This window comes from Neodiprion lecontei, chromosome 3 (genome assembly GCF_021901455.1).
Source record: "Neodiprion lecontei isolate iyNeoLeco1 chromosome 3, iyNeoLeco1.1, whole genome shotgun sequence".
Lineage (NCBI taxonomy): Eukaryota > Metazoa > Arthropoda > Insecta > Hymenoptera > Diprionidae > Neodiprion > Neodiprion lecontei.
This window is the reverse complement of record NC_060262.1, coordinates 37,753,033-37,769,390: the sequence shown is the minus strand read 5'-3', so window position 1 is coordinate 37,769,390 and position 16,358 is coordinate 37,753,033. Positions and strand designations below refer to the sequence as shown.

Below are 16,358 nucleotides of genomic sequence, written 5' to 3'. Positions count from 1 at the left end.
TGCGTGTAAAATGAAAGAATAAAAAAAAAAAAAAAAAAAAAACATTCACCATCTTAGCTTGTGTCGCGAAGCATTGCATTAAATCAGCAGCGTTATAATAGTTCCTACACCTGTTACGGTACAACATCCGGTCTACAACAGTTTTCTATTCTCTAGTTACTGGTAGTAGTAGCAGTAGTAGTATCCTAATTTGTTGAACAAAGGCTCATTTTTCAACTGGTTAAAACAACGTGCTGTGTAGTTTTTATTTTTTTCCTTTCTTCCTCCTCCTCCTATTTTTGTATTTCTTTTCTTATTCTTATTCTTATTCTTATTTTTATTCTCTCTCTCTCGCTCTCTCTCTCATTTGTGTCATCGGAAAGCAACGGATCCCCCTCAACAAATCTTAGAGGTAAAATTTTGTTTATTTATTAATTTATTTGTTTTCGTTTCCGTTTATATCGCGGTTTAGATTCCGTATTCTCGTTCCCGTTACGCTATGTACCTAGGACCTCGGTGGAAAGTCGTCTTTTCGTATAAATCGCTTGAAGATCAGCTGCTGCAGCGGCGGCGGCGTTGCTGCCGGTCGGATTTGACGCCGCGACGTTGTCCCTGTCGTCGTCCTCTCTCGTACCCTGGACGAAGAGTCGTCCACCCTTGCTGAACCGATACATCGACATTTCCCGCAATTTTTCAATATCATTAATATTCGCATTCAGCTTTCGTCGTGAAAATTTCGATTATTTTCTTATTTATTTATTTATTTCTTCTTTTACTTCGCCGTATTACGCAGAGTCTTAATTTTGGACAGAAAACTTTGCCAAGTTTCTTCCAACTTTTAAATCCTACAATATTATTCGTTTAATTATCAATTCGTGTAGGATTTGCCGATTATTATATTCGTTCACTGATAATGTTTACATGTATTTTTATTTATTTATTTTTTTTTAATAAATTATGCAACAGACTGATCTATGCGCGGTTATTGAACAGTCGTTTATTCAAGACATTCTATTACGTAGAGAGAGTATTTTTATTACTTGTACGTCGGTGTATAATTTTTTATTTTTTTTTATATACGTTATACGGTTTATTATATTTATTTTGTGTATATAATCGAGTATTTGAGATTCCAATTTGACAACAAGTTTGGCAATATGATATGAAATAACATTCGTTGCGATATCATTCACAGCGATATCAGGTTGAAACGTAGGTATATATAGTACTGTTGTACACTTGAAATACTTTTTCAAACGTTATAATCGTAAACTTCAAAGGTTATTGTGACAGGTGATAATAGTACTGGAAAAACAAAAAGAAAAAGAATGACTATAAATATATGTCGGTAAAACGATCACGTGCGTTTCTCCGCCGTTTTCAAACAGAGCGAAAGAAAAACCAGACACATACAGACAGAGCCAAGCGGTTGTTATCGAACAAAATTGTAACGTTTAAGTTCAAATTGTAATTTTAATTTATACCGCAATTTTAGGATTATTATTTAAAAAAAAAAAAGACGAAAATAACATTTCACTTGACAGTTGTGTTGACATATCGTACACTCGACGCGACCTTACACATGCGTCACAAACGAACTACGTATACACGCATATATTACATTGTCACGGTATTAGAAATTTTCTTAATCTTTGTCAAACGGCAACTCTGAACTGTGCGTAAAATATTTTATAAATCGAGAATTCTTCCAGGCCGTAAGATCTCGTATGCGGAAGACGGTGTATTGTTAAAAAAAAAAAACACACACACACACACGCACACACATACAGTCACGTACACATTACGCAATCGCGTATCACCGTGAGAGAAGATACGTTATTTGCAGACGATTCGCGGGTAAAACGAGGTAAGCGTCGAAGGTAAGAAGATCCGCGGACCTCGATGAACGAAGGTGGAAAAAAAAAAAAAAAAAAAGAAAACAAGTCGCGGGCTTTCCGTCGAGTTGAAGCGGAATATCGAGTCGTTCGACCGACCGCGCGAGCTCGCCGCCCGTTGTTGAGTGACTGTCGAGAGAATAAAACCCGAGGCTCCCCCTTCCACCCACGCAACAACGCTCCGATATCAAAGTAGGAGGGCAAAGAAAACACAGGTGAGATACAGCCGTGCGTGTGTCTTTCTCTCTCCCCCCATTTCCTTACGTAGACTCGTTTTCGAGTCGAACGTCAAAAGCAGACCGCTAAATACGGCCGACGTGACGACGCCACGCGTAACTAATTATTTTATTGTACGTACGTACGTACGGATGGATGGATTAAGGAATTTATTTGGAGTTCGTGATTAATTTTTATCCATATTTTAGAATATTTTACATCGAACGATCGAATTGCAAGATATTCCGGTACGTGTGAAGGAAATTTTAACGATTCAAATAGGTAGAATTATTATCTTTAGGTCACGTTCTACGCTATATTAAGGCCGTTTTTAATGCTCCTACCTTTACCGACCGAGCAGATTTAAAATTTTTTCCTTCCTACAATGAATAAACAAATTAACGAAAGGGTTGAAATTTCGACGGTGCATCGCTCTTTTGTAACAGAATTCAGGAGAGTTACTCGTATCGCATGAAAACAGTCTCGCGATGGATTATTTTACTCCTGATTATTTCCGGAGTTGCACCGAGTATCTCAGCTATGGGACTTTTTCGACCCTGAAATGCAGGAAATGTGGGTACAGTAATACGTGTGAAAAAAACCACACACTTTAAGGCGATTTCTTTTTTGGATTTGAGTAACTTTCTTGAATTCCGATTATAATACGATTAGGCGCTTGAATATAATGTTATAGGCGCGTTGGACTAGTTTAAGAAATTGATCATTTGCCGGCGTACAGAAGCGAGTTAATGACTTGGACAAAATGTTTTCTTCCCCCTGGCAGGTCGGTAGACTATACATAATACTACGTATAATAAAGAACTACCAGGCTGCAGCTGTTTTTCACTGAGAATATTTGTGCTTACGATTATTACGAGCGAGTTGTGAAAACACCCACGCTTGTTAAACTTGATGCAATAACTACGACAGAAACTACGAAATAACCATAATATAGTAAGTCTACGACACATCGTAGCGCGAGTAAACGTGGGTTGAAATAGAATGTAGGAATGTTGACGTATCGCGCGAGGCGTTTTAAAAACAAATTAAGACTCATTGTTAATGGTGTCAAAAAATCAGCCTTCCCGTTCAAGTTGGTACAAATAAGTATAAAGCATGGGTCTGATCGCAACTTGAAATTATCAAAATTGACGATTGCAAGGTTCTCTGGTATGTAATTCGATTATACTCTCTGAAAAGTTGATTAGAAGTAGGCGGTTACATTATAGTTCGACAAGAACGAATTTTCACTGAAATCGTCCTGTCAATAGCGCTTCGAGTAAAGAAAAAAAAACATGAATAAACACTTGTGTCATATTTTCAATTGTAAAATCTTCGGCGACGAAACACGTCTCGTACGAAATGCCGAGCACCATAGTCAGCATATTATTTTTAGCAAGAACGTGCAGTTATATGTTCCGGTTAATGCATCGAGTATCAAGCCGTGATATCGAATTGAACGCGTACGTTGACAGCACTATAATTTCTTGACCATTTTACTTAAAAATGAAAATATTGACCCAAAATGCCTTTACATTTGAGTAAAGAAACGCTTTTTGAACGGTTCTTTTAAGAAATGTTTTCAACACTTTTCAGAAATTGAGTTTTTTTTTTGCAATATATCCGTTTCACTCGCAATGTGAGAATAATTCTAGAAAATAAAATAGCAGCGATCGATTTGTCAGAAAATTTTACCACTGTTTCATATACTCGGTAATTATTTAATATACAGTATATCTCGAGAAAATTATAAAAAACAAAAATCACGATTTTAAACTATAGTGGGCAAAAAAGCGAATTACCTCGGTTAATACGTATCGTATATATACTTTTGATACGCTAATTCTAATCTAAAATCTATTTTATCCCATTACGCTCGTCATAATCTCGCTCTGCATCCGCTCGTAAATGTTCAACCAGCTTCGGTATTACCTTATAATATTACATAATCGTGAGATCCTTGTACTTCCTGTCCGCGATATTTTATCACGACGGCGATAATTTTCCTTCATAAAATTCCCTGACATTTTCCGTCAAAAAATTCACAATCCCCCAACTTTTTACCACGGAACTTGGTTAACCAATGTTGGGCAGAATCCTAGAAATTCCGCACCTTGAATATACAAATTTAGATGTAAAAAACATGTAGTATTGCTTCGTTTCACCTGAATAATTAGAAACTGAACAATACCATTTCCGAAAGTTAACATAACTGAATTTACGAAGCACCGCTTGAGTTTGAAAACGACATTAAACAAAGAAAGTACGTTTTTCCCTATGATCCATCATAATTCTCTGATAATTCCTGGTTTTCCGGGTCTGTCGTATTGATTTAAAAAACGAAACGCGACACGAGAAATCAAATCACATCCAGAAATCTAACGTCTGCGGCATTGCGAGAAATTTGTAGAGCTAGGCATAACGTTGCGTATCGCTTTCAGTTCCCCGTTTTCACGACTACACGAATGTACGTACGGACATTCTTTTCCCCTGCACTCGTCGTTCTGTTAATGAAAACTAGGCGTTCCACCGAGTGCTTCGACCAGCCTTCGTTTCCTGGCATCCGTAGTTAAAACGTGTCCGTCTGTCTGCCCGAGGGTCTGAATTTACATCGTGCGAGAGAGTCGCTTGTGCGAACATTTTGCGCAAAGGACATGCCGGCACACGGCGTGTTCATTTGTGGCTATGCAGCCAACCGTTTGTCTATTTATCGACTATAAAAGCGATCGAACAACGCCTCGGAGACTTTCTCGGCAAGTTTTTCGCCAAACCCGACCGTCCGGATACTTGTCGATGTACGGTAAATATCGATACAAGCGTTAATCACCCGGCGAGTTTTCACTTTTGCTATTTAAACCTTTCGTATCCGCGTGTCCGTCGTGAAACTGCGGCTTTTCACCCGTGATCGTAGTTTCCGGTAGATTCTTGTCTCCTCTCGAATTTACACACGTACACGCTCTCGCTCAACTTTGGTTCTTGGACTATTTTTAGGTCCGTACAACGTAAGAGTGTCGGAAGACGAACGTCCGATATAATAGCCAAAGAACGTTACAAGTGAAAAGGACGGTAGGGAAAACTTTCGAAAATTCAAAAACGTTTACATCGAAGCTACGGTTTCATTACACGTAAAAATTCACGTCGCATGCTTTACGGTGAAAATAATACGTGAATAAAAAGGAACGAGTCGTGCGATGATCTACGCTCGGCGGAAGGTATAAGTATTAAAGGCGGCGGTTAGTCGGTGGAAATAATAAGGCCGAACGGAAATGGCTTCTGGATTAAACGTCCCGACGGTCGGTGATTTCATATCCGGCAACACGATATACATCTACAACCCGCGATCGACGGTACGCGGATGTTCGATGACCTGCGGCACAGGTGCGTTCCGATTTATCCGTCTCCACCTTTGGTTTATTTTGCGGTCCGATAGGCAAGTTCACGTATCTTGTACCGCATGCGTCCGTTTTATACAGGACGGAGGCTCGTCTCGGCTGCAAAGAAGTCGCTTAGACCTGAATTTTATCGTCGTTTTATGAAACGCAAATAGCAAAACATTCTAAACTAGGGAAGAAAATAATAAATTCCTAATTTACGGGACAACCTATTTCTATTTCAGCTTCAATTTCTACGATAGACGAAGCGATGGATGATACCCTATAATTCTGTATATCGATGTAACCGAAACGATCTTGTATCACGATACAGATCGAGTAAATTAATCTTCGATTTTATACACAGCCGATGTAAATTCCTTCATAATACGAAATTCGTCCACGTGGACGGTATCGTGCCTTGATGGGATGCAGCGATAAATAATTACTACTACTCCCGCAGCACCGAGAAACGAGCATTTATTACCTACTTATTATATACACGCGAATCGACTACTGGGCCGTAATTTGCATAGACTAAGTTACACGGCGTAACGGTGAAAGACTTTTGAATGAAAATTCCACGGTTTATGTACACCGCAGGGGATTTTCTATTCTAAACGGTGTCTTTTTTTTCCATTTTCCATTTTCTTTTCACTTATTCATTTATTTTTTATTCGATAATTATACCGAACTTGCAGACTGGATCGTACTTGAAACCGATGTATAAAAAAATTGGCCGAGATACTAGAATCTGTCGAAACCTCGATCGATTACAATCCTGTTGGATTTCCTCGTAAGACGAGATGACGCCACCGCGTTTCTTCAGAGGTTTTACATCCATCTCCGATCCATTCTCTACTACTACAAGCCCGAATTTCGAAAGGTGCGCAAAGCGGGATTGTGTGGATCACTGAAAGGCGTGACGCCGTGCGTTGATTGGCTGATCGGTATACTAGGCCTAGGTCAAACGTGCGAAGATTCTTTACCATTACGTCACTTGCCAAGTGACATCAGAACCGGCAATAGCCGTTAATAGCCGTACCTACTACGCCCGAGTCCTACAACTAGACAAATATCTAGTATAGTATAACGCAGCTACATTACGCGTGTATGTAACGTGACTTCTTTGAAAAACTTCAGAGCTATGAGCTTGGAGACACCGAGAGATCGATGAAAGCGATTAACGGTGATGAAAGGAGACGACGGAAAAAACGACAGATGAAAAAGGATAATTTTTTTTTTTTTCTAAGCATTTTTTTAACCATGTTGGATTATTTTAATATTTGAATGTCGTCCAATTTTCGGAGTCGTACCGAGTTGCCAGAGTTTTCGATCAAACCTCGCAAGTAATACACAATTATTTAAAATATGTGTATTTCATCGCATCGAGCTTTCCGGATCGATATTTGATCTTCTTATCTGAATACGCATTTGCAACGACTTTTTTCATCTGTATCGATGTGCCAGTATTTAATGGCGTTGTTTGAAATCGATTAGAAAAAAAAACGATCTCAACGCATCAATGATCGGGTTAGTTATGCGGTCATTCCGCTTGGACCGAAATGCTTAACGACGTTGAGTTAGCGCGTATCAGGGCATATAAGCGCAGCTTAATAGCTGTTCCAGATTCTGTGCCGGATCTATACACGAATGAGTCAAAAATGAGGAGTTAAAACGGTAGTAAAAAAGAAAAAAGAGGGTCGATTTACTGTAAGTACGGATAAACGGTACAATATCCTGAATCGCCAATCTTCCTTTAGCCAGCTGGTTTGCATCGGGTGGCCGACAAACGTTCGTTTAGTAGGATAAACGGAGTGGATGGCGCGACAAGATGCGTATAATATTGGCGATCGGTAAATCGAAGCACCTACGTGGAGGACTCGAGTAGCTCTACGTCTGGTTGACGTATCATCATCGATACGAACCAAGTCACGACGCCAATTCAAATGGAGATAATTGGACGGGATGCGAGTTGAATGGTAAGACGTCGTTTCGGCGGTTGACGAGCTTTGTTCAATCGAACCTATCGAATGCTAATCGCCACTCGTCTCAGGTAGTCGTGGGATTTGGGCCTCGTGCAGCAGGTTAGATAGGCACCATTGACGTTGTCGCAAGCCTCACTTCGTGCATGGCGTCTTATGAATTTTCTAATTTTCAAAATATAGCGAGCGAATGCATTTTCGATTTTTCAATTCCATTCTGCTTTCTCGGTATGTACGCGTGTACATCGTGCATGGATTGCAGGTTTGCTCGAATACGTTCGGAATTGTACAGCGACGCGTACAACGAGTCTCGTATAATCTACAAAGGTGAACGACAAAGGTTTGAAAAATCTATGATCGATCGGATTTAATTCACTTAGTTGGCCCCGTATGTCCGTTGGTCGGTTTGTCGTATACCAGAGAGATTATCGGTCATACGAAGCGACGTGGAACTCGATACTTGTCACGTCTATACGTGGACTCACAGGTATTATAATAGAATAAGTCACTGTCCACCGAAATGAATTTATATTTATACAGATACGGGTTTGAGAATAAGAAATTTTCATTACCCGTTGCTGTTAACAGCAATGAAAAGGACGTTGACTACTGATAAAATCGTAAAATGCATATTCGGCTCGTTTATGTAACGTAGAAAAGTATATTTTTCAAAATTTGTGATTTACAGTCCTGCACTGTAATGCGTGTAAAACTTACGTACATATATAAGTTGAAACATATAAAACGTGTATAAGATGTAAAGCCACTAATAAAAAATTTGTGACATTTATTCATTCGTTCGCTCATTTAATCTTTAAGAATTAAATTCGTAACGATAAATTTCACGTTTTAGATAACAAAACGCTCACAAAATATTATAAAAACTCTACCTACGATTTTGCATGCATCAGGACCACTGTTGCAAACTCACCAAATAAATTTACGAAGATTAACGAATTCGATAGCTAAAATTTACAGTTAGGTGGGTGATTCGGAATGAAAAATAGTTATCAGATGAACACCTACGTCTTGTGCGTTATTGTGAAGTTCTGTTAACGGTATTGAATTTCAAGTTCGACAAACGGAAGAGAGAAAAAAAAAAAAAAAAAAACAATGACGAAAAAAAATGGATAAAAATATAGATACCTGATATTGTAATTTATCATTACATACTACGCTACATTTAATTACGGTACTGTACAAATGGCAAAATTTACAACGCGATACGCAAATGTACCTGCGGCTACCGAACATACAATGTGGTAGATACGTATTGAATAAATTATGAAGAAATGGATCAACGAAGCGGAAGCGAATAGTTGGGTGTATGAATTACGATATCCAGACGAACAGCACAGGGTTTGATAAGTAAATAAAAATAAAAGCAAAAAAGGTTTTGTTGAGAAGCTGCTGTTGCTGATGATAATGATGATGATAACGATGATGACGACGACGTATTATTCATTAGGATTACGTGGCGACTGTGTTTATTATTCAAGCAGCTACCTTGACCAATAAAGGGAATCTATCGCGTTTTATGTAATACATATACCTACCTAGTCGTTTAAAATTCAACACTGGCTCCTCTCCTCGACACGGAATCTTAAGGATCTAACTCGAGCTCGAATCACAACCTCCGGATTGACGTGCATTGCTTTACCCCCCCCCCCCCCCCCCCCGCCCCCTTTCCCACCCAATTCTTAAAAATTTCAAGCGAAAATCTTGATAAGGAAATTTAATATACCCGTGAAAAAAATTTAAAAAAAAAAATTTAAAAAGGAATGGAGAAGAAACTAATCAGTAATATTGTATTCTGTGTACAGAATCGCAAAGTTACCATCCGATCTATGATACTCGATTGCGAGGAGATCGATCAGATTACGAGACCTGTTTACCTATCGTAGGTAAGAGGCGCGCAGTTAACGGATTCGGTTTACAGGTTACAGGGAGAGGCTACATCTAGGTAGGTATATAGATGTATAGAGATATAGGTATAGGTACACGCGATTGCGGTTAAGGAGAGACGCGCAGCGTCATCCATGCCACGATTGGTAAGCAAGCAAGCGATAATATAAAACGAGCGCGCTCGTTTGATAAGGCAGCGACAGAGTTTTGGCGGTCGGTAATGCAGGATATCATATTTATCAGGCATTCAATGGTCAAAGCAAAAAAATTTATTTACAATCAAACCAAGTAAGTATAATGAATAAATCATGATATTTTTCAAATGTTTTTTTTCTTTTTTTTTTTTTCAAATTGTTGTAAACTGCAATTCAGTTTCCTCGGTCATTTGTTTTCTTAGTTTCCATTTGCACGCATCGCTACGAGGTAATTATTGGGACTTACCTTTCGTCGCCACCTCTGGGGGCGCAAAGGAAAAAGAGAAATAGACAGATAGAGAATTGTTGTCAATTATCAGTGAAACATTATCTAGGGATGACGGAAATTCCTTTCCTTTATCTTTTCGTAATCGGTACCGTAATTGTTCTTATAAGTAAGAGATACATATAAGAATATTTTTCGTTTCGCAAAGAACGTTTTTGCCCTGACCATATCTGCCCTTGAGTAGCTTTTTCTTATTTTCTCATACAGCTTTTATAATTCTCATTATTGTTACTGTAATTTATTATTGGCAGAACATGAACGGCCAGAACGCAATGTGATCATTATCATACCATGTGTGTATATATACACACATATATATATATATATATATACATGTGAAAGGTAAAATCAGACATGTATCAAGCTATTTAAGAAAATGGAGATAAAATGTGTAGTGTAAAAATGTAAGATAAATATATTTCACCACAGCAAATCGCGTACGTAAAATATTTTCGACGATTGACATTTTTTCCCGAGTCACACGATATACCGATGGTCAGTTATTGTTAATAACAAAATTTCTCCACCGATCGTACGAATCGTCAGTGACTAATTAAACAAGCACACAAAAGTTTATCATTTTTCTTATAAAGTAAAAAGAAACGGGCGAGGAAGTCTACTCTATAATCGTAAATTAATTCGAACGAATAAGACTTCCTCTCATAAGAAATTTACTTGCGGCTACTGTTTGCAAATGTACCGCAAACTGATCGAATTATTTGATAATACAAACTCGAAGGGTCGCGATGAAGATAAATGTAACATGTCTAGCTGTAGCATCTGCGGTACAGCGAGCAAGTAAAATTTCTTGCGCTTCAAGTGCTACATAATGTAAATGTGAGACGACGATATGAAATTGACCTGAAAACTGACCGGGCGCAAAAGGAACACAGCCCTCCTTTATAACGCATTTAAATATATGTGCAACTCGGTTTCTGCATCTCTTATTATGCACTCGGTCAAATCGTTTCATTCGTTTTAACGCTCCCTGGTTAACAGACATTTAAAAATAAAACGTAAAACAAACGACTTGCAACTTTTACATCTCGTCGGCAGATAGAAATATTTCGATTTTTTAACTTATTCTCGTCATTTTCCGGTTCTTTGCCAAAGTGTAAAATGCCTGAGCGTTTCTCCCTATTTCTTTTTACGTACGGATACATGAACATTGTACGTATATATATATATTTTTGTGCGGCAAAGCTTTGGTTAAAATTTCTCCGCACAAATATTAATTTGCATGTTTTGATCGAGGAATGTGAAACAATTAATACCGTAGTCTTGTCTGCTAATCTGTAAAACAACAAACCCCACCGCTTGTGTAGTCTTGGCACAGCGTCAAATTCCTTCTTCATTATTTCGGAATAGTTGGAAGAATTTTTCATTATTAGTTTCAATTACTTTTCCCGCTCTTCGTTCTCTTCTACAGTGCCAACAAACATTAATGGTGTAAACTAATAAGCGATGCTAAAATTAAAATAAATGCTTCGTTCGACAATAATTATTGTTCGTTCGCTTTTCTGCCTGTACGAGTTTGCCTGAGTCATCGGAACAATGCGTCGAAATCCTGGCGTGTCACGATTAGACCGACGAAGGAATCTATGACGTTATAAGACTGCGATTAGCGAGAGATTCTTCAAAATCGCGGGATAATAAACCTGCGGGCTTATGTTAATCGATCTGACTTCACCTGCAGCGTTATTGTTATAATTATAGGTACGCGCAAGACTAATCGCGGTATTACGCAATTCATTTTGATATCTCAAATTGAATCGATACATTCATGGTAAGTTTTGATGAGTGGCTGGTTATCAAATCCGATCAGCAACGATTGTTTTTCCCACTTTTTGTCGATGGAAATGAAAATGAAAACACATTGGATGTGTTTTTTTTTTTTTTATTTTGTTTTTCGAGGTCTATTGTTATTACTGATCGGCTCAAATATTGGGTCTAATCGTAAATCCTGTCCCGGTTAATTTGAATAATCTCAAACATAGTAAAAAAAAATACGAAAGATTGTCTTCCACGCCGTTGATTACACGGTGAAAATGATGAAAATCGGTAAAAAGCTTGCAAACTTACCTGGAAGTGGAGGATGATGGTCCATATAAGTCCCAGCGTGAGTTTTGGATTTCCATCAACGATGTCCTCCGCTCGGATATTGACAAGCTTGATCTTTTTGTATCGGAGAAAGTCGAGGGCCATCTGTACATTTTGAAGCATGTGGAACCGCATCCGTCCCCTTTCCCTCGGCTGAAAGTAGGAAAAAAAAAGAAACATGTCTTATTCACCATTAAAAACGCAACTGTCCGTATGGAAGAGATAACGATTTAAAAAAAGTACGTTTTTAAATTTCTTTAATTCTGTAATTAAAATAACAGGCCCGTCTATTTCATAGTATAACAGAATCAGACGTGTACTCATTCCAATTTCGACAGGGTATAATTTAACCGTCAGACATACATCGCGCGGATAAGCGTGCAGAGAGCATGCATCGATCGTAGGCGTTTATAGTCCTGCCAATAGTCGTATGGAAAGTCTAGGGCAAAATGTAGCGTGTTAAGGTCATAAGTCAATTCACAGTCTTAACACAAAGACTCGGGAGAAGGAATGCGATGGTGTAATTACTGCTGACTAATCACGGGAAGATTGCGAACACGTTACGGCTTAAGGTATAGAAAGACGACTGGGAAGTGAGTATGCCGAAAATAAAATTAACATCATTTACCGACAACTTCCGATCTTCGCGTTAGGTACAAGTTTCAATTATTGAAGAGTCGACGTGACTTGGAAAGGAAAAATTAGTTCAACGGTCAAACAGTTGATGACAAATAAAATTTTTCTCACAGATCGATGTTGCAGATTCTGTCACCGAACCTTCGTCGATCACCTTAATTTAAACTTTTAACCAAGCTGGTTAATCATCGAAATTCCAAAACGTTCGACCTCGTTGTAGCCTCTCTCGAACAAAGCAACATCGGAACATTCATTAGGCACAGAGCCAATCTGCTTAGAATTAGTATCTAAATTCCGCTCGTGTGGGTATAAACTTGATTAGTTACTTTCTGCTTCACGGGGTGGAAGTTAACACGAGCAAAATACTCGCTACACAACGACTGTAAGATATTCGTGTGGTTATCTACGTCGAGATTTACCGTACTACACGTACAAAAATAAAGCTAAACACGACGAGCTTTTACAAAGTGATTGATAACATTTCCCGAATGTTATATCATTCGAAAATACGCTGCCGCGTATAATTGTTGGTTGTACGAGAGAAGAGAATTAATTGAGAAACGCGAAAAATCGCAACGTTTGATGCCGGAAATGAAATTCCACTGTCACGCAAGTAAGCTAGAGAACAGTTCCCATGTACACGTAATAAAACCTGCATTAGCACCGCGATTTCTCTGACGTGCATCGGTTGGCACGAAACCTTGTTGTTTTCTAACTTCCAGCTGCTCGTAGTTTCGAGAAAGGTTATCAGGAGGTTTGTGACGGCTAATTATTGTTCGAATAACACCGACGTCTAACCATCGAGAGTTTATGCAGTGCTGCGTGAGATTGTTCTTACTACATCTACAGGCTGTGAACAATTTTTACCGTAAAATAATAATCGCACCGCTAGCAAGCATTCAAGGTGTGTGTGTGTGTATAATTCCAACGTGCCGCTAATACGAAACTTTCCGATTAATCCGACGGACGAGACTTGTTGCAATGTTAAATCCAGTTAATTCTTGTTTGAGAAACTTCTGGCCACGATTTTTAAACATCGGGTCAATTTTATTTAATTTCGGATTGTTCAGTTTAACCCATGACCAGGCGAACGTCCAAACCGTACGCTTCTCGTGGCAATGAGTGTAAAAAAATACCCAGTGAAAATTAATTTCAAATATCGCTGCTTTTAGTAAAGCTGGCGAATTCCTTTTTTTTTTCTTTCAAACATTGAATACCACACAATACGGCATAAAATGGTTGCATTATCAAAGTAATTAACTTGAACTAAACAAACAACAACGAACGTTGAAGGGGTTCAATCCTTACAGTCTGCTCCAAGAGTACAAGATTTTTTAGGGGAAGGGAAATTTTACCGACATTGCTATCAAGGGTAAAAAATTCAGGAATATACTTCCAACATTCCTTAATATGTCTGTAAGATTGAAATTCGAAAAATCTAAGATTAAATCGTTTGAAAAAAGTTATTGAAAATTTTCAATCGTGAAACAGCGAATGCGGGGTGTCAACGAAGGATTAACTTGATTACATTCGTACAGTCAAGGCAGAGAATTATTTGCTACTCGTAAATGATCGTGCATCATGCAGGAGAATAGGAGACCCGTGACCTTTTTAATATTGACCAAATTTGACCCTCTCTTGGCCTGAAGGATTTCTCGGAAGGAATGGTGCAATGACTAGACATTTTCAATTAATTCGAGGAATTATCTACTCTCGTTTTTCTAGCTGCAGTCGACTAGCGTTGTTCGGCCATAAAAAGGCCTGTCAGGATTAATATTACATTAAGGCGGTAATCTTTTGCCATTTTAGGAACTTCTCATGGCCTGCATATATTTATGAAAAATTTATTACCTTTTTTGTATACTATCATGCGAGCAGGAAGAAGCAAAGTTATGCGCGTCGATTTCTTTTCTTTTTTTTTTCTTTTTTTTTTACCTCGTCCTTGACTTTGCCGCTCCTTTTACCCAGAAGTATTATGAAAATACATTAACGTTCGTGTAAATTTATTTTCGCGCATTCCCAAGTTCCAGAAACGGCAAATATACTTGCGTCACATGTATTTTGCGGTGTGGAGGGGGGGGGGGGGGGAGGGGGGGGGGGCAAAAAGTGATTAAATAAAAGTATTATTTATAACAAGCGTGATCGCTGGACATGTACTTACAAGGTGCTCGCCTGAAAGTACCTCCAGGAGGGAAATGAGATTGTGTCCATCTCGCAGATCCTCGAACAGATCTCCGACGTGTCTGCTTGCCTGTAACAACAGTGAAGTGAAACGAATTAATAATCGATCGATTTTTTTTTTCTCTCTCTTTCGATCGAGCTACATGAAATAGTCAATCGGAAAAAAATCAAGCAATAAGTGTAAAGAAGTAAAAACTGAATTAAACGGCACTAAGATATTGTAAGTAACATCACAATCAATACCTATGTGTACGGTAAAAAACTTTTGTCGATAAACATTTACGCATAAAATCGCTAAAAATAAACATAGGGTCGTGTGTTGTATAAATTAAAACACATTATTACGATAACAATTCAAATATAAGATACGAATACAGGGATTAGGAATAAAAAATTAAAAATGTAAGAATAATTGGGAACACTAATTGTACTCCGGGGTGAATAAAATACGTTTCTCACTAAGCGGCATCGCGTCTATCCGACAAATTTTTCATGCAAAAATAATTCTGTACAGATTTTTACGTTGAGACAGATTGCAGCAAAATTTTCGCTACTTCAACGAAGTAACGTTGAAAAATCCAGCACAGTGCAGCGTGTTGAAGATTCGAATACGACGTTTATAAAAGAGTAGCATAAAGCACGAGGACACATGACATGATACGCAAATTAAAACGAGCAAAAAACGAAATACGTGCAACAACAAGTAAAAAGAAAAAAAAAAAACTCCGGGAAATAAAAACAAGAAAATGCAGTGAAAAAAGAAGGAAAAAAAAGAGCGTAGAGCAGGACCAAACATGGGGTCACACTTACAGTGGGGGAACAGCATGGTTGATTGTTCACGATGACGCACACGTGGAGACACGTGTAAGTCTGAAAATGGAAAAACCATCACCGGGTTACCAAGAGACTCGCAAGGCGTTAGTCAATCGACGGTATAACGAAATAAACGTTCGTTGGTACGAAACGGAAACTTGCTGGGAAAAATGGGACCAACGGAGAAAAAATAACAACAAGAAAAAATATCCAACGTGCTTTGCAGCCGCGGCTGCTTTTGAAGTGAAAATTTCTGAACGCTCATTGTCGGTTGTTGGCGTTATTTGTTGTTGCAATAAATAAAAAAAAAAAAACCATTGAACGGTTACATTACATGATTATTATTATTATTGTAAAACTTTATGGTACAGTGACGATATCGTATGTGGGAAAAAAAGAGGAACGCAATGAATGAAAAACGAAGCAAAAGATTTTAATTGAATTTGGATCGCGTGACATTTTTCATACAATCAGGCGAAATGGTAAGAATCGTTGATTAAATATGGAAGTATTCGAACGATTATATCAGACTTCGGTTTCAGTAACACTCGTAGAATACGTACCTTCACATATTTCCAATGCTGAGGAAAGCGTGAAAAATAAAATAAAAATGGAATGATGAACAAATATCATTTTATCAATTATCATGTAGACATCGTGTTACACCTAGATAGAAACATTATTTCAATACGTGGACCATCGATGAACGCTACCTGAAATTTCTTTCCAAACTACGGCTTAAATTATCTACTTGGTTTCTTTTTTCCGTTGGCAAAAATTCCGAAAGTAAAATAGGT

At 38.2% G+C, this 16,358-nt stretch overlaps 1 protein-coding gene across 17 annotated transcripts in view; it reads right to left on the bottom strand.

The window, feature by feature from the left end:
- Positions 1-16,358, bottom strand: part of LOC107224961 (microtubule-actin cross-linking factor 1) — a 173,222-nt gene that overhangs the window by 63,705 nt on the left and 93,159 nt on the right. For 9 of the 17 annotated variants that reach the window (XM_046733681.1, XM_046733684.1, XM_046733694.1 and 6 more), the window contains 2 exons: positions 14,729-14,818; positions 11,914-12,084 (listed from right to left, as the gene is read on the bottom strand). In XM_046733681.1, coding sequence (XP_046589637.1) covers positions 11,914-12,084; positions 14,729-14,818 — 261 coding nt within the window. Of the gene's footprint in view, positions 1-484; positions 1,449-11,913; positions 12,085-14,728; positions 14,819-15,558; positions 15,619-16,124; positions 16,143-16,358 lie in introns of those variants that run through there. The other 8 variants (XM_046733679.1, XM_046733680.1, XM_046733697.1 and 5 more) reach the window with 4 other exon arrangements.